Below are 26,503 nucleotides of genomic sequence, written 5' to 3' on the forward strand. Positions count from 1 at the left end.
CACGAACTACCTATAGCAAACTATCTTGACGTTCGAAGTTTGATGCTTTCTTTCTAGTCAACAAATATTGTCCCTTAGAAGTATCTCTCATATGCCTTTGCAGCATCCAGCAGCGTCTTTTCAAATGGTATCCAGCTCTGGCCTGATGTCTTCACTGCCTTGCTCGCATCGACTTTCCTAGAGTCAGGGGGCTCGCTATAGTCTTCAAGATAGCCTTTCCCTGGTTCGCCTTCAACAATGATATCCCGCCTCTCCGGGTAAGCCTTACGAAGGACATCGCTGTAGGCTTGGACGTTGGCGAAGTTGCCACTACCGCCGGCAATGTATCGCTGCCCATCGGTAACGTCTGGGTGATCCACCGCAAATGTGATCAGCCGGGCAACGTCCCGGACGTCGACGTGAGTTCCATTGCCAGGTCCCGTTGACGGTACAGTCTGGCCGGCCATGATCTGGTAGGCAATAATCGCGGTGTCGCTTAGCTTGTTGGGGTCTTCCGGCAAAATCAGAGGCGGCCCCGCAACCCAGACTGGGTTGATTGCCGTCATGGTGAACTTGATCTTGTCTGCATTCTTAGTCCGGAATTCCCAGAATGCGCGTTCGGCTCTGATTTTGCTGACGACGTAGAGATTGTGGCCGGTGGCAGCGTCACCTAGTCTCGCGAGCGTGTCTTCTGCTTCGTCGTTCCAGTCTTCTTCGGTGACGCTGCGGCCTTGGTACTTTTCTCCCTGACCCCGCACAGCCACGATCGATGACATGTAGACAAATGACTTCAGACTCGGTTCTCGTAGTGCGGACTCCAGAATACCGGTTGTGCCTTTGACGGCCGAGCTGATGATGAGATCTGCGTCTGTGATTTTGAAGTTGACGGGGCTTGCAAGGTGGGCGATGGCCGTGACTCCCTTGACAGCCTCGTTGAAGGCACCTGGGACGGTGATATCGGGTACAAGAGAAATTGATAGCTGACCGGACTCGGAAAATTGCGGGAGTGCGTCGAGCAGACCAGAAGCCGACGATTGCGATCGGGTTACTGCCCTGACAGAGTATCCAGCATGAAGGAATGCCTCGACAGTTCGAGCACCGATGAATCCATTCGAGCCCGTAACAAGGACAAGACCTTTCGTGGATGACATCCTGAAGTTGCTGTGTGCGGTCTCTATTGGTGTTTCAGTAGGTATTATTCTCAGCATGACTAACATAATTGAGCTGCTGCAGTTGTGTTCTTGGTTTGATCCGCGAGTTGCAAGATCCAGGTGCTCTTATCAACGCCTGCATCTTCGTAAACCCGCCATTGCATCAACGGAGCGGCGGAACTAAGCTGTATCAAACACGGGCTTAACACGCGGTACGTACATTGAATCCGGGTTAACACCATTTTATCGCCGGTTCTTTGTCACTGAAGAATGCCACGGAACGCGACCGGCAATCCTAGACGCGAATCGGCATTCCGGCAAGCCATAAGCGCTAAAACTACGGCGAAGGATTCGATGTTCCGCGTCAAAGCTCCCTGCAGCTTGCATTCAGGGTCCTGCCATGACATCACCACTATTGCAGTCGAAGTACCTACGTTGATTGGTGTTCGCGGATGACCTACCGCATATTCCAGCAGTCTTGCTGCATTAACTTCCCGTCTCTCATCCCTGTACCGGTGCCGCCTTAATGCGCACCCGTCCCTTTCAATTCTCCCGGCTCCGGGCCCGGCCGGTCTTTGGGCGCAAACTCATTCGGCCAGGGCTCTCGTGAAATCCACTTCGCCATACCCCACAACACCAACTTCGAAAATTCTGCAGGCTAGGGCTCGTCAAAGTCCCCGGAATCCTCCTGGAACACCATCACAGATCCAAGGATCACGACACGGAAGGGTGGCCGAGTTGGTTATGGCGCCAGGTTAAGGTCAGCTTAACATCTGTTTCCTGGTGGGGCAACCCGCGCGAGTTCGAGTCTCGTCCCTTTCATTTTTCATTTTTGTTTCAAAATCAAAAGACGATGCACTCATTTTCTTTTAGTTAGATTGGCCCGCGGTCGGCCCGCAACCCTCCTGTCTCTATTAAGCAGATACCTTACCACGGTAATATGTAGAAGTTTTCTCTCAATGTGAGTTAATGGAACAGAGATCATGATGAGAACGACTATCGAGGCAGAAGTTCATCACGTGGGGCCTCGGAGATCGGATTCCTTAGGATCATGGAGCTTTGCTCGATATGGATATGTAAACGCCAAGCTCCCAAGATCAAAGCTTGGTCACCCTTGAAATTGACAGCGGCAGTGCGTTGATGGGTCTGGATAAAACTTCCCGAACGAGCTAGTGGATGGCTGGGCGTTACTCATTCCAACTACCATGATGAGTGGAGAGGCGATTACTGGTCAAACGGATCAGACAATACTGATAGAATATATGCTTATTGTTCTGCTGTGTTTTTTTGCACTCCCTTTTTGCGCTCTGAAATGCCCTGTGGCCTCCGTAGTTCATCCCATCCCATCCATGTTTGGATATTGAAAGGCTCGGCGGGAACGTCGGTGGGAGCAGCAGTCGATACTTGTCACACTGTCGGTGTTTTAGTCCGTCTGGAGAGTAACGCCTGGAAAAACAATGGCTGCTGATTTGAGTCGAAACGCTGTCGAACGAGAAACAGATTTGCTGGGCGTAGGGATCTGGCCAAAAGCTTGTTGCCAATTAGCTCCCGTCGGATGCATTTTGACTCCGTAGGGCTGAACAACCACCTCATCAAGTTTTCTCCTATTCTACATCCCTAAGCACGAGTCAACTTTACACTGCCGTAACGGGCTACACCCATGATTGCGGGTCCTCGTTCTCCCCGTTAGGAGCCATTGTAGCATTACGAGAAATGAGATTGACGCGCATGCCTACTAATGTCGAGAATTTGTAAGTGACCTGCCATTTGTAAGTAGACAGGAGAGAACCGGAAGTCTTCGCGCCCGAGACTTGAAGTAAGTACATAAGTTGCGCGATGTCCTCCTTCAAAGATCCATGAATAACAGGTGTCTCAAACCACAATTACCGGAGGTTTCTAACTGTCTTTTATCCACATCATCTCAGTCAAGATGGCCGCTTTTTTCACCTATCTACTGCCCCTACTGGCATTGCCAGCTGTCCAAGCATGCCCGACAAAACATCAAAACACGACATGTGAATCGGTGTCAGGAAACAAGACAGTCAACGCGTTTCAGCTCTACCCCGAGAACGCTGACTTTGACGAGAAGCGTTGCCTAGCTTATTTTAGGTAAGAATTCTTCTAACAATTTTCAAACAACCATTCGTTTCTCACGTGCTTTACCTAGCGTCCTCTACAACGCAAGCGTCGCGACTTGGAACCCCTACACCTCCGAGATCAAGACCATCGAGCTGCCCGGACTCAGTTTCGACGGCGAGCTCCACTCCAGCGGCGTCCGCGTCGATCCTCTTGACCGGCTGTCCATCATTATCGACGCCGGTTCCGCTTTCGATACGGCAGGACAGAACATCACCGGCGACAACATTCTCGTAAAGTACGACCTCACGGAGGAGAAGGTCCTCTGGCAGCGCAATTTGACCGAGGTCACCGGCGGCGTTTACGGCGGCTTCCAAGACACGGCTCACGGTCCCGATGGCACCACATATGCTCTCGGCACCTTCCCCAGCAGTATCATCCGCGTCAGCCCCGACGGCTCCGAGGCGACTGCGTGGTACCTCAAGACACCTGCGGATCACACCATTCACGGTTTCTCTGGCCTCGTAGCAGCGCCCAACGGCAAGTCGATCCTCATCGCGGACAGCTCCGATGGACAGCTCTACCGATTCAACCTCGACACCGCTTCTAACGCCACTGCTCCGACACCGACCCGGGTCCCATTGACCTTGGCGAGCACCATCGGCTCGGCGCTTGACGGCGCGTCGATCCCGTCGCGGTACAAGGGCACCGTCATCCTTGTCTCCGATAATGTCGATGGCACGGCCGTGCTTCACTCGGCGGATGCCAAGTGGGACTCGGCTGCGGTCATCGGTACCGTCCCCAATGCATACCTGGCTGAGGGTGGCTCGACTACGGCGACGGTGCAGATTGGTGGCAGTGTGTACTCGGTGACTGAGTGGTTCGGCGACGACAAGGTTGCGGGCACACTGGCCGGAAACCGTACGGAGTGGCCGCTGGTTGACATCACCGCCGACATTGACGCGTTCCTGGCAGCTCAGTGAGTGAAACCTCAACGTTCTGTTCCCGCGTCCTGTCTGAGGCGAACCCTACAGATGATGTAATTATCCCAAATAAGGACAACTTGTGTTCAATGTAAATATTGTATCCATTGTTATCTTTCTCTTAACCGGCGTCCTTCAAGATTGTGATCTTTGCCGATGCCTTTCCACTCAAGGCCGTGGCTCATGCCTTTGCAGTGACATTGACGCGAAATTTGCGACAAGAGAGCGGACCTTTCCCGACGGGCTGAAGCACGCCATCTTGAATATGGTCCCGTGGTTGGAACAATCTCGCGTCATCTTCCCGGCTGCAGATTGCCCTTGCCAAAAACCAACATCACTGATAACCGACGATCGCTAAGGTTGTCAAGTAAGGCATAGACGATAAAGTCTGGCTGTAAATGTCAGCAATGATTGATTTTGAATGATTAGCAGACATGCCTGACCATGAGCTGACGATGCCCTGGACTGAAGTCTGGCCACTCATCGCGCGATGTCGCCATGAGACCCGCTGAAGGCGACACTGGATTCGAACCCCAACCTACCGGTCCCCAGAGTAGGAGCCCATGAATGTGGCTATTGGCGTGACAGATAAGATCAGTGCTCAGTCTCGATCAACAGGCAAATGTCTCCATCAGGCGCAGTGCGTACACGTCCAAGGCTGTTGCAATCATGTCACTGCCTCAAGAAAAAGACGTGAAGAACGTTTCCGTCGTCCGGCATAGCAACGAAGAATCGCCAGTTCGTTCCAAGGACTCCGATCATGACACCACCAATGGCGCAAATTATACGGAGTCCAAGAGGACATGGAAGTCCTTCTTCTGGTCAAGTACGTCTCTCAACCAGATATCTTCTCATGTATCATCGTGCTGATCATTGCAGCCCTGGATGTCCCTAAAGAGGAGGCCAGATTTCTCACCAAGCTCGACTTGACGCTCATCTCTTCCTCTGCTCTGGGAGTGATGTGTCGCTACTTGGACCAAGTCAACATCACCAACGCGTTCAGTATGTGCAACAGTCAGAACTAGTCATGCGAAACGATAAGCTAAGACACCAATCAGATAGCGGTATGAAAGAAGACCTCGCACTCTATGGAAAAGAGCTCAACTACGCCAACGCTATCTGGAGTGCGGCCTATGTGTTTGGTCAAATTCCATCCAACTTGCTTCTCACCCGTGTAAGCAATCCTCAGAGCACCCGTAGATGACCACAATGACTAACGAGGGGCTTGCAGGTCAATGCGCCTCTTTACATCGCCTTCCTTGAGTTATCATGGACCGTCTTCACCTTCGCTACCGCTGGTGTCAAGGATGTCAACCAGCTCTATGTCTTCCGCTTCTTGTAAGCTGAACCCCTCATTTCTAACTCTAATTGTTTGCAAAGCTCACTATCGTACTCTTTTCTCAGCGTTGGTCTGTTTGAAGCGGGCCATTTCCCTGCGGTTATGTATGTCTGCTCAAGCTACTACAAACCTCATGAGCTAGCTCGGCGAAACACCTTGATCCAAGTTTTCACTTCTGTTGGGCCCCTCTTCTCGGGATTCCTGATGGCTGCTGTCTATGCCGGACTAGATGGAGTCAGCGGTCTGCCTGGTTGGAGATGGATGTACATGTGAGTTCTCCAACTAAACCGATGTTGCGGACCCACGAAGGTGGCGGCGAAGCTGACAACCTCTCAGCGTGTGCGGTTGCATTTCCTTTCCTTGTGCCGTGTGGACAGCCTTTGCGATGCCTCAGCTACCGGCCCGTGCGAAGCCAAATTGGTTCGTATCTGCGTCCTCCCCGGCCATGAAGGAAAAGTTCTCACACCTTGTAGGATATTCACCGAGAAGGAGGTCGCGTTAGCTCGTGCCAGAATGCCCAGCGAGGTTCGGCCAATGACTGGACTTTTCAAATGGAAGGACGTCAAACGATGGCATACCACCTGGCACGTCTATCTATGTAGGAGCACTCAGTTCATTCGTGAAAGTCTCATCCGCTGATACCAAAAGTCCCCATATTCTTCGCGTTCCTAGCACAACTTGGCCAATCTGGAGGATCCAGTAAGTGTCAAAGGAATTGGCATTCCCCTCATCCCGAATTAACAAATTCCAGTGATTTTCTGGGTGAAGAGCTACAATGTTTCCGGAAAACCTCCAGTGTTTTCAGTTGCCGAAATCAACATCATTCCTCTCGGCGTGAGTCCGACTATATGTAGTTGATATTGTGCTTGGCTGAGATCTGATTCAGATAAACATCATCTCAATCGTTTGCACCCTCATCAATTCATGGGTTTCCGACAGTCTTCCCGGATCAGCTCGATGGCCGGGCATGGTGTTTGCCAGCGTCATGGCTATCATTTTCCCCATCGCCCTTGCCGCGACTCCCGTGCATCCACCGAATATTGGCAGTCGCTGGGCTCTTTACTGTAAGGCCTTAGATTCATACTAATTCTTCACTACCGAAAATGATTGCTAACTATCATTCTCAGATCTAACCGCTCTCTCCGGCACGTGTGCCGGAATCACCTGGACCTGGGTGAACGAGACCAGCAGACATGATCCAGAAAAGCGAGCGTACACCTCTGCCTTGGTGAGTGATTCTACCTAACATCAACTCATCCCCTCTTCTCAGTGGGCCGAAGCTAACACGTGGATGTTCGTTGTCAGATGAACGCTTTCGCCTACATCTTTACGGCATGGGTCCCAATCTTCACATTTCCAGCAAACCTCCAGCCTTACATCGTGACCGGAAACTACATTACCGCTGGTTTCGGGGCATGCGCGGCCCTGACAGCGCTCCTGATTCGGCATTTCTACAACCGAGATCTCGCTAGGCAAAAGCCTGTTGGTGGAGGAGTGTAGACACTTGGTGCTGCATTTTGCGATGAATATTAGCGGATTCCAGACATCAGACAACAGATGTTTTTGAGGTGTGATGAGTACCTAATTATCGAATGGATGGGTCGATCAAAGTATGACCAGCTATCAGAACCTGGAAGTCTTCAACTCATTTCGGTCACTGAGTTCCAGGTCAAGGTTAGTTCTGGGACAACGCAGTGATGTAGAAATTATCAGCCTAGAGAGACACGACAAAAATATGATCTCCCTGACAAAACATTTTTGGCTTGAGCTCGACAGTCCATGTGTAAGCGCCATTGTTGTTCTTGGTCATGAGACGTCGAGTTGCTGTCGGGTGTTCTGACCGCAACGTGCCCCCTGTAACTAGGCCCTGCAATGCGTGTGCTTTAGCTGTGCGCTACGCTAGCCCAATCCATCACAGCGCATCGGCGTAGGTATCTCATAACTGTGCGGAGGAACACAACACCGTAGTCAACAGCGCGTGTCTTGCCAACTGGATTGGATATACTTCCATTTGAGGAGCCCAACAAAAGCCTCTGAACTTCACTAACCAACAGAAATTCAGCCGCTGCTTTGGTGGAGACGATCAATTGGTTTTATTACCCAATAAGGAAATTCGGCCAGCTGTCCCCTCCAGACAACAACAACATCATCACCATCACCGTTTGCTCCGTTCCCATCCATTCAATCTATATAAAGAAGCCCATCGCTCATCGCATTTCATCTTGATTTGTTGTTTCTTCATCTTTCTCCCTCTTAACCACATATCCAACCACCATGGTTCCCCCGGTTCGCACAGAGAAGAATGAAAAGGCGGTGGCCTATGCCAAATCCCTGACCCACGTCCCCTGGTGCGATGACTACGAGAAGATGATCTCCGGAATGCTCTACAGCTGCATGGCACCCGAGCTGGTTCACGCCCGGAACCGAGCACGTCGCATGGCTCAGAAGTTCAACACCTATGTCCCCGATGAGGAGGCCACGGCGGAACAAGTCGCCGACAAGAGGGTTGCCATGATCAAGGAGCTGTTCGGCAAGGTGGGCGAAGACATTTACCTTGAGCCGAGCTTGCAAGTAGACTACGGCTGCAACATCACCATAGGAGACCGGTTCTATGCCAACTTCAAGTAAGATCTCGCGTCCTCCCGAATTAGCCGCAGTGCTTTTCCCTGACATTGTTTAGCACTGTCATCCTGGACTGCGCACACGTCACCATTGGCGATCGCGTTATGTTCGCTACCGGCGTGAGCTTAATCACGGCAACGCATGAGACTAGCCTGCAGTCCCGGAGAGACAACATTGAGTATGCGGAGCCGATCACCATCGAGGATGACTGTTGGCTGGGAGCCAATGTTACGGTGCTTCCTGGAGTTACGATTGGCAAGGGCTGTACCATCGGTGCCGGAGCGGTTGTGAATAAGGATGTTCCTCCTTATTCAGTTGCTGTTGGAGTGCCAGCCAAGGTGGTCGGTAAAGTAGATCCGATAGATTAATTGTTCATTAGAGAGACGAAGATGTACATAACAATAGCATTGGTTTACTCACAAACTCATTTGACCTGGTGATCTGATGCTCTCTGCCGGATTCACGTGATTGAACTCCAGTAGGGACGGTCTCTTTGAAACTCGAATAGACACTACTGAAGGCCTTGTACTATCGTCACATTGCCTTGAATAGAGGATGAGCCTTCAGCGGCTTACCTAGCTTGCAATATTTTAGATCAGAGATCATCTCGATCAGTCCTTCTTATATGGCAACAGCGATTCCCATCTCTCGTGATGTCTCAAGGACCCTGCCCGCCTTCAGTGGCACGAGGCTTTTGTCCAGTCCATGAGTAGTAAGTTCCGTACGCATGAACCTCGGGGTCCCTGATCGCTTTGCGGACCAAGGCAAGGAAGACCTCAATCTCCGTCCGCTCCATGCCCAAAGCCGCCAAAGGCTTACTCGCCGCCGCACCCAGGAAGTCCTCAGTCACGGTTCGCATGTACATGCCCACCAAGCGCAAGGTCTTGTCCTTGGGCCAAGTCCCGACAGGGACCTTGTACGACTTCTTCTGCACATTGACGAAGCCTGCCTCCTCCATGATTTTACCTATGCGAGGTCCCACCTGTATATCGATGTTGAGCTTCGACATGGCCTGGCGGATCTTCTCCCAGAACTGCAAGAGGTACCAGTCCTCAGGCATTGTGCCGTCATCACAGGCGACGTTGGCGCTGAAATCCTGAGTCTCGACCCACGCACCAGGCTTGAGATTGCTATGAGGGAGCATTTAGCATCATAGAAAGGCGTGGGGAGCTAGGACTTTTGCATGCTTACGCATAGACACGTTCAAGTAGCTTGGGCAGGTCATGGACTAGAGATGCGAGGTTCCGCATATGGATGAAGTCAAAGTTGTCGCCAGACTGAGCACAATCAGCAACAGAGACTTGGACAGTTTGTATAGGAATCTTACAAGCCATTCGTCCTCGACGTCATCGACGATGAAGTGGACATTTGGGGGTACCCTTGAGAATGTTAGAGGGAGGGCTGACGCAGAGATTGAATTCATGTACATACCAGTCCGATTGAATGGGAGACAAGTCTAAGCCTGCAACTGGGCGAAAAAAAAGAGTGCACACCCCTCGTACCTCAACAGCCTGTTTAGCCAGAGTGACCACGACTCTATTGAGAGAAATATTATAATAGAGGATTCAAATTAATCCTAAAAATAAGAGCTACTTTCTAATTATTTTTTCGTTTATTTCAGTTAATTAAGGATCGAATAAGCGCTCTAGGAAGCTTAGTGTAAATGGTAGGGTATGCGCAGAATTTCTTCGCCCAGTTGGCCTGTCACTTCTGCGGAGGGATAGAGATCTCCAACTAGATAGCAGAGAGCCTATCAATTTATGCCTGTCTTATGGCACATTATATGACAGAGTTGCCCGTAAGACGTACCTTCTATCGCCCAGGTACCTATAAATCTGTAAATACACGTTCGTATTCTCAAGACAAGTTTTATGGGGTCGGGCTCACCAACTCCGGTTCCTAGATCCAGAATCTTCCCAGGTGTTTCTCCAATCGGTGCATGGAAGAGTTTCCCGTCGGTTAATTCCATGACCATGGCGTGCTTCATGTCCTCACGGTTCTGTTCAACATCGTCGTTTGGGATGGGATACTTCCCGTCCCGATAGTAGTGGTACCTAAACCTTGTGAACAAAGCCACGATGGTGTTTTTTCGGTATCCATTTCTTACCGTCTTCCGTTGGCGTAAGCATGCTGCAAGATGGATGACGTAACAGAAGCCGATCCAGAGGAGGACGATTCCCATTCCTGGGGTTCGAACTCGTCCTCACTCTGGCCAGCATCACCCGCCTCGATCGGTTCCGGGGGAGCTTGTTCGGTGGTGTCTGCCATTTTCGAAATTCAATACTGTGATATCAGAACTGCTTGACTTGATCAGCTGCGTCATGCATCGTGCTGGAGCCTCTGCGCGTGGATCTTGGGTGGGAGCAACGCTAGCAATCGAGGGGCGGGGAAGTTGAAAACGTCCAGCCAGTCCGTCGCTGTCACCGCGATGGGGCGCGCTGTGATTGGTGGAGACTGAAATAATATGCCTCAAAGAGTCGTCCGAATCATATCTCGTGGCGATAAGAGTCTAGACATTTATCCCTATCTTAGTGTCTTCGATCGAGAGAGAAGCCAATGATAGTCTCCCTTGCGCAATCACCCACGGGACCGCCCTTGATCCATACCTACCTTGAATGACCTAGAATGATGATCAAGCAAAAATGCCTTCCCGCCGAGCTGGCTGTATGCAGTTGCTCGGACTTGTCAAATGATACAGGATGCGGTCAAGGATGATTAATTGGGTAGATAGGATTGGTATTTGGTGATGATCGCCTCCAGTCTAATGCCTAAAATTACACGAGGGACAAATCCCTGGTCATGACACGCTCAACTATGCTGCCCGGTTCTTCGTGCCCAAACTTTACAATTGCCCAGAATATCAAGCTTACTCCTTGCCAAGTGCACGCAGACGGACGTAACAATCTTTGGGCTTAAACGTGAGGCCCTCCTTTGCGGCATACCCAGACAGCTCATCTGAACAACGCAGGAGCTCAAAGTTCCACACAATCAGCGTCACGATAATCCTCAGCTCCAGGTATGCGAGCCTGCGTCCAAAACATCCGCGCGTGCCGAGGCCGAAAGCAAGCTGAGGGCCAGCCTGCTGGTCAAACTCGCCGTCGACAAGCCAGCGGTCAGGCTTGAACTGGTCGACGTCGTCATCGTCCCAGACGCGCGCCTTCGCGGCGAGACTGGATTTGCTGCGCTTGGAGTCGTCGACCGGGATCGCGGGCTTCATCATGCTGGGTCCCTTGCCGAGCATCATCACGACGGTGCCTTTCGGGATGTGGTGCCCCAGGAGCTCGGTGTCGCAGGTGGCTTCGCGGTCGATCAGCGGGGCGGCGCCGCCGCAGCGGAGGATCTCTTCCATCGTGGCGTCCAGGTAGTGGATCTTGGTGCTCGTGATCTCCTTGATGCTGGGGCTGCGGCTCTCAGCTGCGGCGTCGGCGAAGCCGGCTCGGAGAGCGTCGCGGAGCTTTGTCTGCCAGTCGGGGTTGTCTGCTAGGAGCTTGACGCCCCAGCACATGGTGGTGCTAGTTGTATCGTGGCCTGCGATGACTACGCCGAAAACCTGTGGAGAGGTTAGCACGTGAACGGAGGTAGTGATCGTGAAAGAAGGGAGTACTCACCTCGTCAATCATTATAGGGCTGAAGTAGTCGGGCTGTCTGCCCTCGTTCTCTGCCATCTTCTTCTCTCTGAGCACAACCAGCTCGACAGCGGACAAAACCTTCGTCTCCTCCACGTTGCCACTCTCCTTGAGGCGTTGCAGCGCTTTGGCTATCTCCTCCTTGACGTACGCCTGCTTGATAGCCATACCCTTAACAATCTCTGGTCTCCTCTTGACAAACCACCACTTGATCCTGGGAATCGGTGATCCCAACAGATGCTCGATGGCGCCGGCCAAATCCAAAGTTCCCGTGATCTTCTCGTCACATTCTCCGTAAGGGAAGTCCATGGGCTTGTTGCCGGAGGTGGAAGCGTTTCGAAGTCGTTCAATATCTTCGGCCTTGAGACTCTCCACGGCTTCCAGCGAGGGCTGGATGGCGCTGATGGGGAAGTTGCCGCCAAAGGTGAAGGCATTCACGGCGTCCAGGGCTCCATAGTAGATGTCCAACTCAGCGGGGAAGGGCCGTCCGTCAGCCATCCGAGTCTTGTCGTTCCAGAGGTCGATGAGTCTCTGCACGCCCGCATACACAGCAGGGCCGGCAACTTCGTTGAGGAAACCCGGGGACATGAGGTCCTGCAAAAGCCTTCGGTGCCGCTTCCATTCGCTGTCCGTCTTCAGATGGATGTGGTGGTCCGGCGCACTGCTCTCCAAGAGATCGGCCGTCGCACGCGATCTGTCGAATTCTTTGCGCCGCATGAGGATGTCCTGCGCCTCTCGGAAGTCGCACAGGACCAACGTGGGCCGGTCAAGAGGACGGATGAAGACCTGGAAGAGCGGCGAGCCGAACTTTGCCGCCTGCTCCTGCAGCCAGAGGTTGAACTCTCCGGTGCGCTTGATGCCTTCCATCAGGGAGGGGATGTCTCCCAAGACGCTTTTTGTGGCGCTCACATTGTGCGGGATGTTGGATATCGGCTTGGGCAGGGCCCATCGGTAAAAGGCGTAGATGAGCACTACGGCCGCGATAGAGAGAAGGGCGTATGGCTTTGCGAGAAGGCTCGCGTCGGTTGAGCCAGAAGGCACGCTGATGCCTGGCATCGTGATGTCTGTGTGAGGTCGAAATTCCCGCGATGCGTGACGTCAAAGAGGGTTTCGGACTCTGCCAGCGAGCGGCACGGTGCTTTTTAAATCATCAACACGCGCGAGGGTTTGAGAGGTAGTCGGACATCTAGACGGAGCATCGGGCTGGACCATTCGTCCGTTTTCTAGATGAAGTTTAAGGGTCCGGTGGGAGAAGCATGGGGCAGTTCGCAGCTCGTCAGGCTCTCCGCGGGCGGGCAACCGGCAGAAACCCACAAGAGTTTGGTGAAGCCGCCACGGGAGCAGAGTGGGACACGAACGTCTTACCAGACGCGGCAATTCACTCGTCGCAGAAAATTGATGTGAGTAGGGATGACCCCCGTATGTGAGCCGTGTGGCCCCCGCGAGGCCCCGCCTGCGTCTACCAGGCTTTATTGTGCCATATTCACTGGGGAGCAAAATCTCTAAGAATGGACGAATGATATCGATCGAAACGGAAGGCTCCAGATTGTGTGCTCTATCTGCCATGAGCGGGCGTCCGCCGGACTGATGTTTGGTCTCGGTTCCGTTTGTACGGGAGAGCGGCTGAACACCGGACTCTTCTTGGTTCATCCTGTTAGATTGGAAACGGGCCAATCAGAGTCACTGGAAATGCGTAACTAGTCAGTTCTTTGAAGCGCGATGAATGAGGTGGGTTTGTTCCGACCGGATTTGTGTCTCTGCCACTCTGGTAGCTGAGAGTGATTATCGCGGTTTCGTCAAGAAGCCCAGGCCCCATGTGCCTGATGTCACCTAGTCCACTCCCGGCAGAGGCCCTTGCTTTTTGTGAGATGCCAGGCGATACACAAGCAAACAAGCGGTCAGCCCAGTGCCAAACGTGGCGACGGCGTCGAGGCCGTATCCAGTTTGAGGTGCATTCGCGATGCAAAACCGGACGCTTATGCAGACCTCACGCGATGTCATCTCTGAAATCTTGAGCTAAATGAGATCCGCAGATAGACACGATGTTAAGCGATCGGCAACATAGAGTGAGACGCCGGAGACATTTGTTCGTATTTGGTTAGTCTTGGGTTGGCTAGCAGGGGCCACGGCAGATTTGAATTGCGGCAAAAAATGAGACGAGTCACGGTGCACAACTTTCGGCAAGCGACATCAGATGGAAAAAAAACAAAAAAATATCAAAAGATAGAACCCATGGTGGATTTAAACCACTGAATCTCCCCGAGGTGGGCTCGAACCACCAACCTCCAGATTAACAGTCTGACGCGCTAGCCAATTGTGCCATCGGGGATGAGCTCCGAATGAGCTGAACAGGTTGTTGACGTCGCAGCGACTGAGAACATGTTATGAACCTTTGGGTTCCTTTTGGGCGGCTGTGCGGCAATCATGAACCCTAGAGTGTGGGCCGCAGACGTCGGTAGTGAATGTGGATGTGACTGTTTCTGACCAAAGAACGCGAGTAATTCGTCACCAAACTCCTGACAGGCGGACACCACAGGGGCTTTGCTCCGCTGTATTTCGAACCGAGGACTCAACCCCTTCTGCAATCTCGATTGATTTCTGCAGGAAGATGTGCACTGGAGGGTTTGGTTGAAGTCTACGTCTTGACTATTCACCATATATGTTTTCAAACGAGTCTGCAGTAGACAACTATGGTGATTTTAATCGTGCCTTGGAGATAAGCCTCGGTATCCAATGTCCAAGAATATGGTTTATTTCAACGCTTAGGCACGGACTTGGCAGTGAGAATTCTACACAGCAGCAGCCCATGATAAGTATTCCGTTAAAACTTCTCACCGCCCAATCCCTTCAAGTCATCTTCAGCGTTCTGAACTTCCGGTACAATAGTCTTTGCAAAAGCAGAAGACTTGATCCGTGATTCAAACAGAAAGTCAAGATCGGCGTGGGTTCTTCCCTTGGTCTCAGGAATCTCCAGCCACGACACAAAGAGCACCAAGATGCTTGTACCCGCAAAGAAGAACCCAATCTTACCTCCCCAATTCGCCTCGTCTGGATTGTAAAGATACGGCGTAAAGAAGCTGAAGATCCAGGCTGCAATAGATTGCGCGGCAAGGCCGATGCCGGCGGACTTGGACCGGAGCCGGACGCAGGAGACCTCGGAAGCAATAACCGGAACTGCGCTGGCGACGCCGAAGCTGTTGAAGAACCCGAAAAGAAGAAGGGCGACTCCAACGAACCTACAAATGGTATTAGTCACGAGCTAACGTCAAGAGAATATCCTCCAAAACTCACCATCCAGCCGCAGAGGTGTTGAAACAGGCGGCAATACCCATAGCAGCCCAAGAAAAGATATCGAGGACGATGCTGATCAGAATCATTGTTCTTCTGCCAAACCTCGGCACTGTGTACCACGAGATCATGTTCGCAACCATATTCGAGGCGACGCCGATGAGGTTGACCATGAGTGAGTACTTGGCGGACATGCCAGCCATGGTAAGGAAATAAGCCCCGTTCTGCAGCAGCGCCATGCCGACGAACTGCTGGAGGATGTTGAGGAAGATTATGATGCGTGTACGGCGCAGATTGACGCCCTGGAAGCATTCGCGATAGGTTGGGGGACCTCTGCCCTGGGCCGTGTCATCGTCCTCGTGCGCTAGTGTAGCTTGAATTCTCTGGAGCATATTCTGGCCGCCGGCGGTTCCAAGCTTTTGCAATGACTTGTCCGCTTTCTCTATGTTGTCCTGGGAGATCAACCATACCGGGCTTTCCGGCAGCAACAGAGCGGCGATGACGGCTACTCCGCCAAATGCCCATTGTGTAGCGAATGGGATCTGATAAGACTCAGAGCTCAGGTTGCCGACTTCATTGTAAACGATTGTGATTGCGAGGAGGTGTCCGAAAGACTGTTCAAAAATAACGTTAGCATCTCTCTTTACGGATCAACTTGGAGATTCGCTTGCTTACAACGTTGAAGGCATAAAAGCCCAGGACGACACCACGAAGATTCTTGGGTGCAATCTCAGAGATGTACGTCTGACAAGCAGACATGAGCACGCCGCAGCCCATTCCAATGATGATCTTGGCGAACAGGAACAAGACCCTTCTGTCAGTTGTACCGGAAGGCATGCCCGATGTGAAAGCTGCAGCTGTCCCTGCTAGTCCCAAGATGCCCCCGAGGAAGAACGTTGCCCGCCGACCGAAGCGGTCTTGGAACCAACCAGCAAGAATGGAACCTCCCGCAGCGCCGGCTTGGACAAGACCGTTCCACAAGCCGAGCCACAGCGCTGGGAGGATTGATGTTCTGCCGTAACCATCCCCAAAGTCTTCACTATTTCAAGGTATCAGCTCTATCTGATTACAAATAAGTTAGAGGTGAAAACTAGTCGCACTGGGCTATACCGGAACTTTGGAAGAGCTGAGATGGCCCCAACAACCACAAGATCGTATCCGAACATCAGCGGCCCGATGTTGGCAAGGATCGCGTACAAGACCACCTTGCGGTGGCGGAGAATGGCTCCCCATGGACGTTCAACGGGTGCCGACTCTTGCTGAACTTCGCTCTGGCCTGGCCTTTCGACCATTTCGACATTTGACTTGGGATCTGTGTCGCCAGCCATGATTATCGAAGAGCAGCTCGAAGATAATGGAAGCAGGGTCTGGCTCGCTCGACTCAAACTGAATTCTGCCCGCTTGTGTGAACCTTGCCTTTATAGTGCGTTCAAGCTATCAAACTCAATCTTGGAGAGACGCGGCCACCTGACATGCACCCCAGAGTTTTCGATCTGTTCCCCAGACTATCCCCCACGCTTTCACAATCCTCCCCGAATCCATCCCCCACTCCCCGCACGAACCCCAGAAATGCGGTCGCGTGTCCCTTGAACTGGGTCGCGCTACGTGTAATGCTCTAGGCGGATTACTCCGTCTCTTTCTTTTGTCTCTAGTTATGGCAAATGGCATTGGCAGTCAGGGCTTGTGAGTCCAACGGAACGGAAGCATGGTTGGCAGGCGAAGTGGGGGCTTCCGAGGTGGCGGGTGATCCTGGCCGGGAAAGCCGGCAGTGAGGGACGGCAACGGCAGATCGGAGCCCGACCGGCCGATACTTTGGCGGATGACCCGAAGTTTGTGTATGCCGTGTTTCGACAAATAGGGTGCGACATTTGACATGTCAAAAGTGCTTGCTCATCATCAGATAGAAGTTCACGATCGGGCGCAACCACATCTATAACCGACAAACCAGCCAAGACTTCTTCAACAAATATCATGCTCAAGCCCCAGGCCAACTCCACCAGGGAGCTGGTGTCTCTCGATGGCATCTGGAACTTTGCCATCGCTGACTCGGTCGAGATTGAAACGGATGCACCCTGGGCCAAAACCATTCCATCAACACTGCAGGTGCCAGTCCCAGCCAGCTACAACGACATCTTCGTGGACGAGAAAATCCGCAGTCATGTTGGCTGGGTCTACTACCAGCGCCAAGTCACGGTCCCCCGGAGCTGGGCTGCACAGCGTTACCTCCTACGTTTCGACGCTGCGACACACCACGGCCGCGTTTACGTCGATGAGAAGCTAGTCGCTGATCATTCAGGTGGCTACACCCCGTTCGAGGCGGACATCACCGACGTCGTCAAACCAGGACAGAAGTTTCGGCTCACCGTGGCTGTGAGCAACGAACTTACTTGGGAGACGATACCGCCCGGGCGGATTGAGACTCTTGCCAATGGAAAACGAAAGCAGCATTATCAGCATGACTTTTTCAACTATGCCGGGCTTGCAAGATCTGTGTACCTCTATTCAGTGCCTCAGAACCGCATTAAAGACATCACTGTGGTAACAGAGATTGGCGGTAACAGCCAAGGAGTCGTCGATTTCGAGATTGAAACGACGCATCCTGCAACAGATGACGTGGTTGAGGTCCTGGTCTTTGACGAACAAGGGTCTCTTGTGGCGTCTGCAAACACCTCCAAAGGCCGGATCGAAATTGAGTCGGCGCATCTTTGGCAACCCGGGGCTGCCTACCTGTACCAACTGCATGCCAGAGTTCTCTCCGCGCCTGGATCAGCCGATGTGCTAGATACCTATGAGCTCTCCTTCGGAATTCGAACAATCAAAGTCGAAGGAAACCGCTTCCTCATCAACGGCAACCCCTTCTACTTCACCGGCTTCGGCAAACACGAGGACAGCCCCATCCGCGGAAAGGGCTTCGACCCAGCCTACATGATCCACGACTTCAACCTCATGTCCTGGATGGGCGCCAACTCCTTCCGCACATCTCACTACCCGTACGCCGAAGAAGTCCTGGACTACGCCGACCGCCACGGCATCGTGGTCATCAACGAGACGGCCGCGGTGGGTCTGAATCTTGGCATTATCGCGGGCATGTTCGGCATCAAGCCGCCGCCGACCTTCTGCCCGGAGGCATGCAGCGACAAAACGCAGGCCGCCCACGAGCAAGCGCTCCGGGAGCTGGTAGCGCGCGACAAGAACCACCCGTCCGTGGTGATGTGGACCGTCACCAACGAGCCGGCCTCCGCTGAGCCCGGCGCGCGGGAGTACCTGGAGCCGCTCGTGTCGTTGACCCGCAAGCTGGACCCGACGCGGCCGGTGTGCTTTGCGAACATGGGCTTTGCCACGTTTGAGAAGGACCGCGTGACGGACCTTTTCGATGTTATTTGCTTGAACCGCTACTACGGGTGGTATTCGCAGACTGGAGACCTGGAAGCAGCGGAGAAGGTGCTGGAAGATGACCTCTTGGGATGGCAGGGGAAGTACGGGAAGCCTATTATTATGACGGAGTACGGCGCGGAGGCGTTATCTGGGCTGCATTCTGTGACCGACTTGCCGTGGAGTGAGGAGTACCAGGCTAGGTTCTTGGAAATGTTCCACCGCGTGTTTGACCGGATTGATAGCGTGGTAGGTGAGCATGTCTGGAATTTTGCGGATTTCCATACCACATCTGGTATCCACCGAGTAGACGGAAACAAAAAGGGGGTCTTTACGCGTGATAGAAAGCCTAAGAGCTCCGTTCATGTATTGAAAAAGAGATGGACAGAAATGCCAAAGAAGGCTGTCTTGAACCATGCTCAGTTAATAGAACCGTCGAATTAAGCATGCACTTCAAACAGGCAACATGGGTTTTAAGGGTTTTTAATCTCTTTTTAAGGTTATTAGAGCGTATACTGGTATCCATACAACCCCCAATAACATTACAATGGCCAGCACTTGATCGAATCATCCGAGTCCGGCACACAGCGCCCTTTTCATCTCGTGAGTTTCTCATGATCGACTCTTTGTCTCATCCCCTTTCATCCAATCATGCTAGTGTTGGTGGGCTCTCACACCCGAACACCCATGCCTTCCCGGTAATTAAGCCGATTATGCGGTGGAGGCGTTGAAGTCGAGGGCGGTGGAGGCGTTGCCAGCCTCATCCTCGTCCTGCTTGATGTTGTTGTCGAGCTTCTTCTGCTCAGTGGCCATCTTGTCGGCGACGTCCTCGCCCTGGGCCTGCTGAGCCTGCAGCTTCAGCATGGTGGCGGTGAGCTTGAGGACCTTGTTCTTGATCTTGCCGCGCTGTTGAATTGCATTATTAGTCTCGTCCTTGGAAAACTTGGCTGCTGGAAGATATGGCTGAAGTTCTTACCTGGAGAGCATCGGCCTCCTCGCCGGTGGCGGCCTCAATGGCAGGGTTGAAAGCCTCCTTCTCGGCGTCGTTGGCGATCTGGTTGACGCTGTTGAGGAAGTCCAGATCGGCCTTGCTGACGGTGCTCAGGTCGGTGGGGAGACCGGAGAGCTTGTCGAGAGCCTCCTGCTTGGCGGTGCCAGCGGTGCCGCCGCTGATGGAGAGGTCGTTGAAGGTCTGGGTGGAGAAGACGTTGTTCTGGCGGGCGGCCAGGGGAGCGGCGGCGGCGAAGGCAGCGAAGCCGACAGCGACGAGAGAGAACTTCATTTTGAAAGGTTGGAAAGGGGGGTTTGGTAACTTTGAGAAAGTTGTCGAAAGTTGAGAAGAGACGAAAAAGAGGGACACGGACCCAAGAAGAATGAATGATCAAGTGCGTTAGGAAGAGATTGAAGACAGCACAGCTGTTTTGAAGAGAAGAAGAAAACAAACAAGGTTGTAATGATTGTAGAGCGTGATGAGGAAAGGAAAGAAGAGGCGGATTAGAGGAAGATCGAGCTGATCTTTATAGATTCGTTCTTCAGACGATCGTCTTGTCCGTTCACACTTACGTGCCTGATTAAGCTGCATGGTTGCATTGGATCATTGGATGTTTGCCTCCCATCTTTCCCACTTTTGGCAGGCCCCCTCGTTCTCGTGATGGGGACACGAACGAGCAAGTGCTTCCATTCGGCCCCTCTCCCCTTGGATCTGATGTGCCCCAGCTGTCGCAGTCACCATGGTCGTAGCGGCCGCTGAACGCGCACCATTCAGACAATAGACTCAAGATGGGATGGCAGGGTTCGGAAGGGCGGTTGAGACGTCAAGGTCGCGAACATGTCATCTCAGAGGCTGCAGGTCAGCCCGCCAGCCTCGAAGGAGGTTCCAGAGTACGTGACGCATGGGTGCGATGAAGCTGCCAAGATGTTGCGGCTGCCTCTGCTAGACCTGATCGGGAAGCTAACTGACGACCGGATCTGGCGTGCGCGACAGGGAATGCCCTGCCTGAGCGCCTGTCGTTACAACTTTGAGGCTCGTGAGGCTCCGTGGAGTTGTGTTAAGGTGCAAAAGGGGTCTCTGAGTGGCTGACATGGACGACAGAGGGGGGGATGGATCATGGACGAGGAGAAAGATTGGGCCCGGGGTTGAGACGGAGGCGCTGCTACGAGAAACTGGGGCCCTTTCGAGGGACGGTCTTGGCGATAAGCCAAGCCAAGTCGGCCTCGAGCTCCGACACTTAGCGGTATTGTCCCATCCCAGGGTCCCGGGTCTCCTACTATCTGATCCGGCTGTATTACCCAATGGGAGATGCACTCGCAGACCGTCAATAATAGAGAAGAGTTCCGGAAGTCGACTGTTGGTTGATTGAGTTGGCGGGAAGGCTCCGAGCTTCCCCACCACCAGGGGGGTTTCACGACCCTTGCCTCATACTGCCAAGCTTAACCTTCAGACGCTGTGGAGGACAATATTGGGACGGCATCAGCTTCGTCCGTGCACACATCTGTCATGCCCATTCTTTTTTTTCTTCTTTCCTCGTCACAAGAGCCTCGGAGACGTCGGTCTGGCGCGGTTGGCTTAGCACCAGCTTTCGTCACCGCCTGGATGATGCGAGAGATGCGTGTTGAAGTGGGCTCTCTACCCTGTGTCGGTGATCCCACGGAGATCCCAAACACGACGACCGAAAGACGAGATTCCTTGGGCCTGCTGATGCGCGTTTGGCTGGGCAGAATATTCTTACATTTCGTCCCATCTTGCGCCAATGTCGCGAAACTTTCTTTGACGTCAGCTCTGACAACTTGTCAACTGAATCAACTGACACTCAGGTGAACACCTCATCCCGACGGCATCCGCGCACGGCATAAGCCCAATCTTAGATGTTTGGACGGGAACACGTCCTCCCGAGCACGGTGGACGAGTCGCCGGTGACGAAGACTGTCATTCGAAGACGCCCGCAGGTCCGGTCAGTAAGAGGAACAAGGGTGCCTCTGGCGATTCAGGAACCAACCTCGCATTTGCCCCCAACAGACTTTCGGGAAGCCAGGAGACTAAGAAAACAAGGTAGACGCGCTAGGTGCTTAACTGTCGCTAGTGCAGCCTGAGCCTACCGTAAATACTGGATCCCCTGTGCTGGCCTGCTTTTCCGGTCCTTTTGCGTATTTTTCCCACCACATCCAACGGCCCAAATGCCTGTCAAAACCCGCCCAGGGGCCGAGGGACACTGAAACGGCTCGTCGCCCCCTCAAAGGTTAAGCGCTGCGGGGTGGCATATTTTTGGGGCCAGGCGGATTGTCATATGTGTGTCATTATTGTTTGAATCGTGCGAATCCCTGATGTGGGTGCTGAGAAAGGCAACATCCCTAGGGCATACATACATACATACTCTCGTTCGACATACAAACGCGTAGTCTGGTCGTCGTACTCGCTTCTGAAACCATGCCTATATCGACCACCAAAAGTCATCCGCAAACGCAACATGAACCGGATATATCCTCCAAAGAAGCGACAGACTCGTGACCACGGGCCAGAAGACGGAAATGATCAGGGACGGATGTCCATCAATAACAGCTCGCTGTTATCTGCATGGTTATCTCATTCCCCGTCGCTTTTTCTGCCCATGATCATCTCAACAACTGAGAAAACTCTTTCGCATCTTTATTCTCTGTTCATTGCCATTTCTCACTGATCTTTGCGTGTCATTTTTCTTCCATTACAAGTAGACAGTTACGGCGACGCCGACAACCAGTGCAACACCGGCCATGATCGTTGGTAGCCCAGCGAAATTGCTGTTAGCGCCAGAACAACCATCATCGCCATTGTTGTGGTTAGTCTTGGGCTTCGTCGCGCTGTTGGTGCCGTCGTCAACATCGCCCGTCGTCGCGCGCTTGCACACGCTATTGGCTGTTGATGTCGCCGCCGATGCAGGCGTCGTCGACGTCGACGATGTCTTGCTCTTCGCGCTGTTCAACTTGTCGTGGCCGCCAATGATGGTGATCGCCGTCGACCACGAGGCAGACTCAGAGCTCGAGAGAACTGTCTCGGCGGCAGCGGCGTTGTTAGCGCCACCAACAGAACATCTTGCCGTTGAGCCTCGCGTGCAGTCGAATGTTTCAGATCTTTTCAGGTAATGTTAGTCCTTGCTGCCTTGAGAAACCCGCTGCTGCCTAGAACGGAGTTGGCGGCGTATTACCTGAACCCGATCTTCATGGTGCTGTTGCCGTAGGTCAGCGTCACGCCGCTGAACTGCGAGCACGACGCCGCTGATCGAAAGTTTGACGTGCATGCCAACAGGAACTCGGTCGAGGACGGAGCCGCCGTGATGACGGACGCGTAAATGTTTTCGCCGGCGCGTGTGGAGCGCGGCGGCAGCCACACGGTCGACTTCTCCGTCTTTGTCGACGACTGGGCTGCGACCGGGCTGACGAGGCCAACGGCGGCGGCAGGGAGTACAAGTTGTTGCAGAAACATCATTTTGTACAGCCACAGCAGTTTCAGTTTCTGTCTCTATCTTTTGCGCTGGGCGTTTCGACATTCACAGCTTGGAACGTGCTACCAGACGGTGATGCCGTTATATCTTATGCTTATCTCTAGGTACTTTGGCATCAGATGAGCGCCCGGGACAGTAGCGTTTTCGGTCCTCTGCCCTCTCTGATAGTCCTCCCGCCCGGGGCGGAATGGAGGCCTCGTGCTCCGCCCCGATCTGTCAGACGGCGAGGACGTTGATTGGCGCTGTTCATCCAGGCAGGCACGGTTGGTTGGCTCTATGCAGTTAGTTATGATGCAGTAAGAAAAGTCGCGTTGAAGACCGAACATCCTGGGCTGTGTTGCCGCCCGGTGTTGGTGTTGTTGGAAGACTGCAGCGGTGTTGGCGCTCTGCAGTAGGTGCAGCATGTTGGTCCAACGCGCTGAACAAACAACAAAACAGGCTGCATGCCAAGGAAGTTCCCCTCTGTAATTCTGAGGTTGGAGCAATCTCGCCAAAGCTGCGCCACGAGAGACTATTGGCCAGGGGGCCAGAAATGACTCTTCGCGTCACATTTCAGCGAGCTGTGCCGCTTATAGGCTACCGGGATTAAATGTTGAAGAAAACTCTGGCGATGGCGGTGAAACTGGTGCCAGACGTTGGACCCTTCCTTTGAGCACACCATACGGATAGCCGTGACGGTGGTTTGTCCGGACCCTCGGTGCATAAGCCCGGCGACTTCGGCGGCCCACGGAGACCGTCCGCCGCGGCGGGGCCACCGTCCCGGCCCCGAGGAAATCGGCGCTTGGTCCCGCTCGTGGGCTACACTAGAGTAGAGCGTGCTTCTATCTCTGCAATCGGTTCGTTCGGGAGTGTCAAGCATGGGTGAATGCGGCCAACGGAAGGGCCCGTTGCAATTTGAAATTGACAGGCCAGACACGTTGCAACTACAGCAAACCCCCATACATTTGTCACGACAAGATTGCTACACCACCTTTCCGTATCCACACCGGGGTGGTATGCTCCCACCCACATTGGCACCAACACGAATTGTGCGTGTTTGCGCGTCAAAAAAAGGGAGCACCGCCAGTGACGGAATGTCGGCTCGCGCCACCCACCGGGACCAACATGCGGCGAGCAGCCTTGGGAAAAACTGGCAGGCGTGAGGAGGCGAGTGGGCTATGCCCCATCAGATAGATGAGGCATAACCAATCAGGGCTGCAGGTCGCGTGACATTTCTCTTGTTGGGCCCGAAGCGCTTAGCAGTGGAGAGGCTCGGCGCGTCCCGTCCTCCCGACTCAATGATGAAAGCTTGCCTCTCCGTCGCATTTGCCCGCTCTCCTCTAGAAGCTCCACCGCCGCCCCAACTTCGTCAAACCACTCTTCTTCCCCGGGGCCCTGGGCTCTTTACTTTTTTTTCGTACTGTTTTCTGGCTAGCCTCAAACTCGCGACGAGAGCATGTCCTCCTCTGCCGTCAATCAGAGACACCACTCGCCACATCACGCTACTGCAAATAACTCACCCGCCGACGACGAGGGCATCGGCGACGATGACGACTACCTCCTGTTCAGCGCGGAGCCGGATGGGTGGAAGTCTATGACTTCGTCAATAAAGAACCATGTTCATTACGGAGGCAGACGGTACGAATATTCCCATTCGGCGCATGTTCAGACTTCACCGCCTGTTGCCTGGAGTCTTCAAGCTGATGGAAACCAACAGATATCACCGCTACAGAGATGGGAAATACCCCTTTCCGAACGACATGATTGAGCAAGGAAGAGAATATCTGAAGCATGATATGATTACGCGTGTGACCGAGGGCCGGCGTTTCCATGCGCCGATCGGGAGTCACCCGCAGAAGATTCTCGATTTAGGCACCGGCGTAGGTAAGTGAGAGCAAGGTGTGTGAAGTGTTTGCGACATGAGCTGACATTCAATATCACTGCAGGCGTCTGGGCTATTGAAGGTAACAAGAGTCTTCGTTAATGGCCTGTTGCATCTTGGGACTAAATTCTGTCCAATCTAGTCGCAGACACATATCCTGGGGCGCAGGTCGTCGCCGTAGATTTGTCTCCAATACAGCCAGATATGTAAGCAATGTCTGGATATTGCTTGCATGAGGACAGCCACTCACACAATTCAGGATTCCAGGAAACGTGGACTTTTTAATAGACGACATTGGAGACGAGTGGGTAGATCCTGTGAGTACCTGAAACCCTCATGAGATTTTACCAATTTCATACCGGAGGCCGTCTCTCATACTATGCTTTATCAGATAAGCAATGACTTCGACTTCATACATGCTCGAGACTTCCTCCCATACATAGCCAACGCTTCAATGATACTAGATAAGGCGTACAAGTTAGTTTATTCTGGTTCTTTTGTATCCAATCATATTATCAACCCCCACATCTAACAATTGTCATCAGTCATTTAAAGCCAGGGGGCTGGATAGAAACCCAAGACTTTAATGCCGTCTTGTCATGTGACGATGGCACAATGCCGGAAGATTTCCCCGTAACCGAATTTTGGGCGCATCTGCAGACGGCCCAACAGCGAGCTGCATGCGATCTTCGAATAGCAGCAAGGACGGGGGAACTCCTGCACCAAGCTGGGTTTATAAATGTGCAGTGCCGGACGTACAAGATACCAATCGGCCCCTGGGCTCATGACAACGAATTACAGCAGCACGTGGGAGGGCAAATGCGCCAGGTGTGCGCAGATTTTCTGGGGGCAGCAGGTGTGAAACCGTTCTCGAGCTTGGGAATGACGGAGACTCAGATTCAAGGGTTCTTGGCACAAGTGAGAGAGGCATTGAATGATGATAGCGTGCATACATATATGGTGTTTTGTTCTTGGGTTGGGCAAAAGGCGGCATAGCGATGGAATATTCATTTATCGATATCAATATCACGGGCACTTCCGTTCGTTTTTCCACATCATGGGGTCTGATCTTCAGGTTCTAAGATTGAACATGGTCACAAGTCTGACATTTTCAACCGCAAGGCTGGACGATAGTCGAATTATTCCGTTGTCTTCATCTTCGTAGGGAAGCTATCGCCACTTGCCCTGGAAATATGGAGAGACCTGTGATGTTCCCCGCATGACAAGGGGTATGTGGTCTTGTAGGGCAAATGTCTTGAAGCCACAGGCAGCCTTACAGGGCGCACGTTGTTAGAACGTGACTGTCGAGGTCCATTCACAAACCCACAACATGTTTTCTGCTCTGCGGAATTGCGCTTGGGATAATTGAGCTGGTACCTGTGGAACCCAGTCCTCGCCACGAAAGTGCCCATCTATAACCTATTCTGGCCTTATTTTTCTTGCATACCGACAACATATCCATGAGTTTCAGAAGCAGCGCGTTCGATTAGTTTGTTGGATGCGGCAGGTTCACTTCCTCGGCTGCCTTCTCTGGCATTAGGGAAGCCTTGAGATGCGTAACCGAATTTCGAACCTTCAATAATGGGTGGTGTGGCATCGCATAGGTCTCTGAACAGCGTCAGGAAAGCGTCGAAGAATGTAAACTCGACCGATGCTGACGGGGCCAAGACTAGGAGGTGCTGTCAGCCGCCCCCTTAGAAAGCCACATCTCGCATCACGAAACTCAGTGAT

The 26,503-nt window shown here is 52.9% G+C and overlaps 11 protein-coding genes across 11 annotated transcripts; 5 read left to right on the forward strand and 6 right to left on the reverse strand.

The window, feature by feature from the left end:
- Window positions 1-74: 74 nt before the first annotated feature.
- ARI1 (NADPH-dependent aldehyde reductase ARI1) lies at window positions 75-1,130 on the reverse strand (the record flags this gene model as incomplete). Its single annotated transcript, XM_036637310.1, has 1 exon — window positions 75-1,130. The coding sequence occupies one exon, from the start codon at window positions 1,128-1,130 to the stop codon at window positions 75-77; it is 1,056 nt and encodes a 351-aa protein (XP_036498306.1).
- A 1,930-nt stretch (window positions 1,131-3,060) lies between these two features.
- Window positions 3,061-4,189, forward strand: CGCS363_v005462 (Core trichothecene cluster (CTC) protein 14; the record flags this gene model as incomplete). The annotated part of the gene is made up of 2 exons (XM_036637311.1): window positions 3,061-3,239; window positions 3,298-4,189. 2 exons carry the CDS (start codon window positions 3,061-3,063, stop codon window positions 4,187-4,189), a joined length of 1,071 nt encoding a protein of 356 aa, XP_036498305.1.
- A 669-nt stretch (window positions 4,190-4,858) lies between these two features.
- On the forward strand, window positions 4,859-7,028 carry CGCS363_v005463 (Pantothenate transporter liz1; the record flags this gene model as incomplete). The annotated part of the gene is made up of 12 exons (XM_036637312.1): window positions 4,859-5,015; window positions 5,069-5,191; window positions 5,248-5,363; window positions 5,421-5,527; window positions 5,594-5,797; window positions 5,865-5,948; window positions 6,002-6,126; window positions 6,177-6,227; window positions 6,280-6,362; window positions 6,415-6,592; window positions 6,656-6,756; window positions 6,834-7,028. 12 exons carry the CDS (start codon window positions 4,859-4,861, stop codon window positions 7,026-7,028), a joined length of 1,524 nt encoding a protein of 507 aa, XP_036498304.1.
- Window positions 7,029-7,802: 774 nt separating this feature from the next.
- On the forward strand, window positions 7,803-8,518 carry at-0 (Sophorolipid acetyltransferase; the record flags this gene model as incomplete). Its single annotated transcript, XM_036637313.1, has 2 exons — window positions 7,803-8,152; window positions 8,209-8,518. The coding sequence occupies 2 exons, from the start codon at window positions 7,803-7,805 to the stop codon at window positions 8,516-8,518; spliced, it is 660 nt and encodes a 219-aa protein (XP_036498311.1).
- A 290-nt stretch (window positions 8,519-8,808) lies between these two features.
- tdiE-5 (putative methyltransferase tdiE) lies at window positions 8,809-10,418 on the reverse strand (the record flags this gene model as incomplete). The annotated part of the gene is made up of 4 exons (XM_036637314.1): window positions 8,809-9,280; window positions 9,342-9,427; window positions 9,478-9,529; window positions 10,258-10,418. 4 exons carry the CDS (start codon window positions 10,416-10,418, stop codon window positions 8,809-8,811), a joined length of 771 nt encoding a protein of 256 aa, XP_036498310.1.
- Window positions 10,419-11,016: 598 nt separating this feature from the next.
- CGCS363_v005466 (Cytochrome P450 monooxygenase TRI13) lies at window positions 11,017-12,832 on the reverse strand (the record flags this gene model as incomplete). Its single annotated transcript, XM_036637315.1, has 2 exons — window positions 11,017-11,700; window positions 11,759-12,832. 2 exons carry the CDS (start codon window positions 12,830-12,832, stop codon window positions 11,017-11,019), a joined length of 1,758 nt encoding a protein of 585 aa, XP_036498309.1.
- Window positions 12,833-14,597: 1,765 nt separating this feature from the next.
- On the reverse strand, window positions 14,598-16,392 carry fmqE-2 (MFS transporter fmqE; the record flags this gene model as incomplete). Its single annotated transcript, XM_036637316.1, has 4 exons — window positions 14,598-15,012; window positions 15,068-15,678; window positions 15,740-16,103; window positions 16,175-16,392. 4 exons carry the CDS (start codon window positions 16,390-16,392, stop codon window positions 14,598-14,600), a joined length of 1,608 nt encoding a protein of 535 aa, XP_036498308.1.
- Window positions 16,393-17,035: 643 nt separating this feature from the next.
- On the forward strand, window positions 17,036-18,880 carry uidA-0 (Beta-glucuronidase; the record flags this gene model as incomplete). Its single annotated transcript, XM_036637317.1, has 1 exon — window positions 17,036-18,880. One exon carries the CDS (start codon window positions 17,036-17,038, stop codon window positions 18,878-18,880), a length of 1,845 nt encoding a protein of 614 aa, XP_036498303.1.
- Window positions 18,881-19,147: 267 nt separating this feature from the next.
- CGCS363_v005469 (uncharacterized protein) lies at window positions 19,148-19,718 on the reverse strand (the record flags this gene model as incomplete). The annotated part of the gene is made up of 2 exons (XM_036637318.1): window positions 19,148-19,342; window positions 19,413-19,718. The coding sequence occupies 2 exons, from the start codon at window positions 19,716-19,718 to the stop codon at window positions 19,148-19,150; spliced, it is 501 nt and encodes a 166-aa protein (XP_036498302.1).
- Window positions 19,719-22,134: 2,416 nt separating this feature from the next.
- CGCS363_v005470 (uncharacterized protein) lies at window positions 22,135-22,895 on the reverse strand (the record flags this gene model as incomplete). The annotated part of the gene is made up of 2 exons (XM_036637319.1): window positions 22,135-22,540; window positions 22,615-22,895. The coding sequence occupies 2 exons, from the start codon at window positions 22,893-22,895 to the stop codon at window positions 22,135-22,137; spliced, it is 687 nt and encodes a 228-aa protein (XP_036497380.1).
- Window positions 22,896-24,346: 1,451 nt separating this feature from the next.
- laeA-5 (Secondary metabolism regulator laeA) lies at window positions 24,347-24,874 on the forward strand (the record flags this gene model as incomplete). Its single annotated transcript, XM_036637320.1, has 3 exons — window positions 24,347-24,528; window positions 24,608-24,774; window positions 24,837-24,874. 3 exons carry the CDS (start codon window positions 24,347-24,349, stop codon window positions 24,872-24,874), a joined length of 387 nt encoding a protein of 128 aa, XP_036497381.1.
- Between the last annotated feature and the right edge of the window lie 1,629 nt (window positions 24,875-26,503).

This window comes from Colletotrichum siamense (assembly GCF_013390195.1).
Source record: "Colletotrichum siamense strain Cg363 chromosome Unknown KSG_Cg363_contig03, whole genome shotgun sequence".
Lineage (NCBI taxonomy): Eukaryota > Fungi > Ascomycota > Sordariomycetes > Glomerellales > Glomerellaceae > Colletotrichum > Colletotrichum siamense.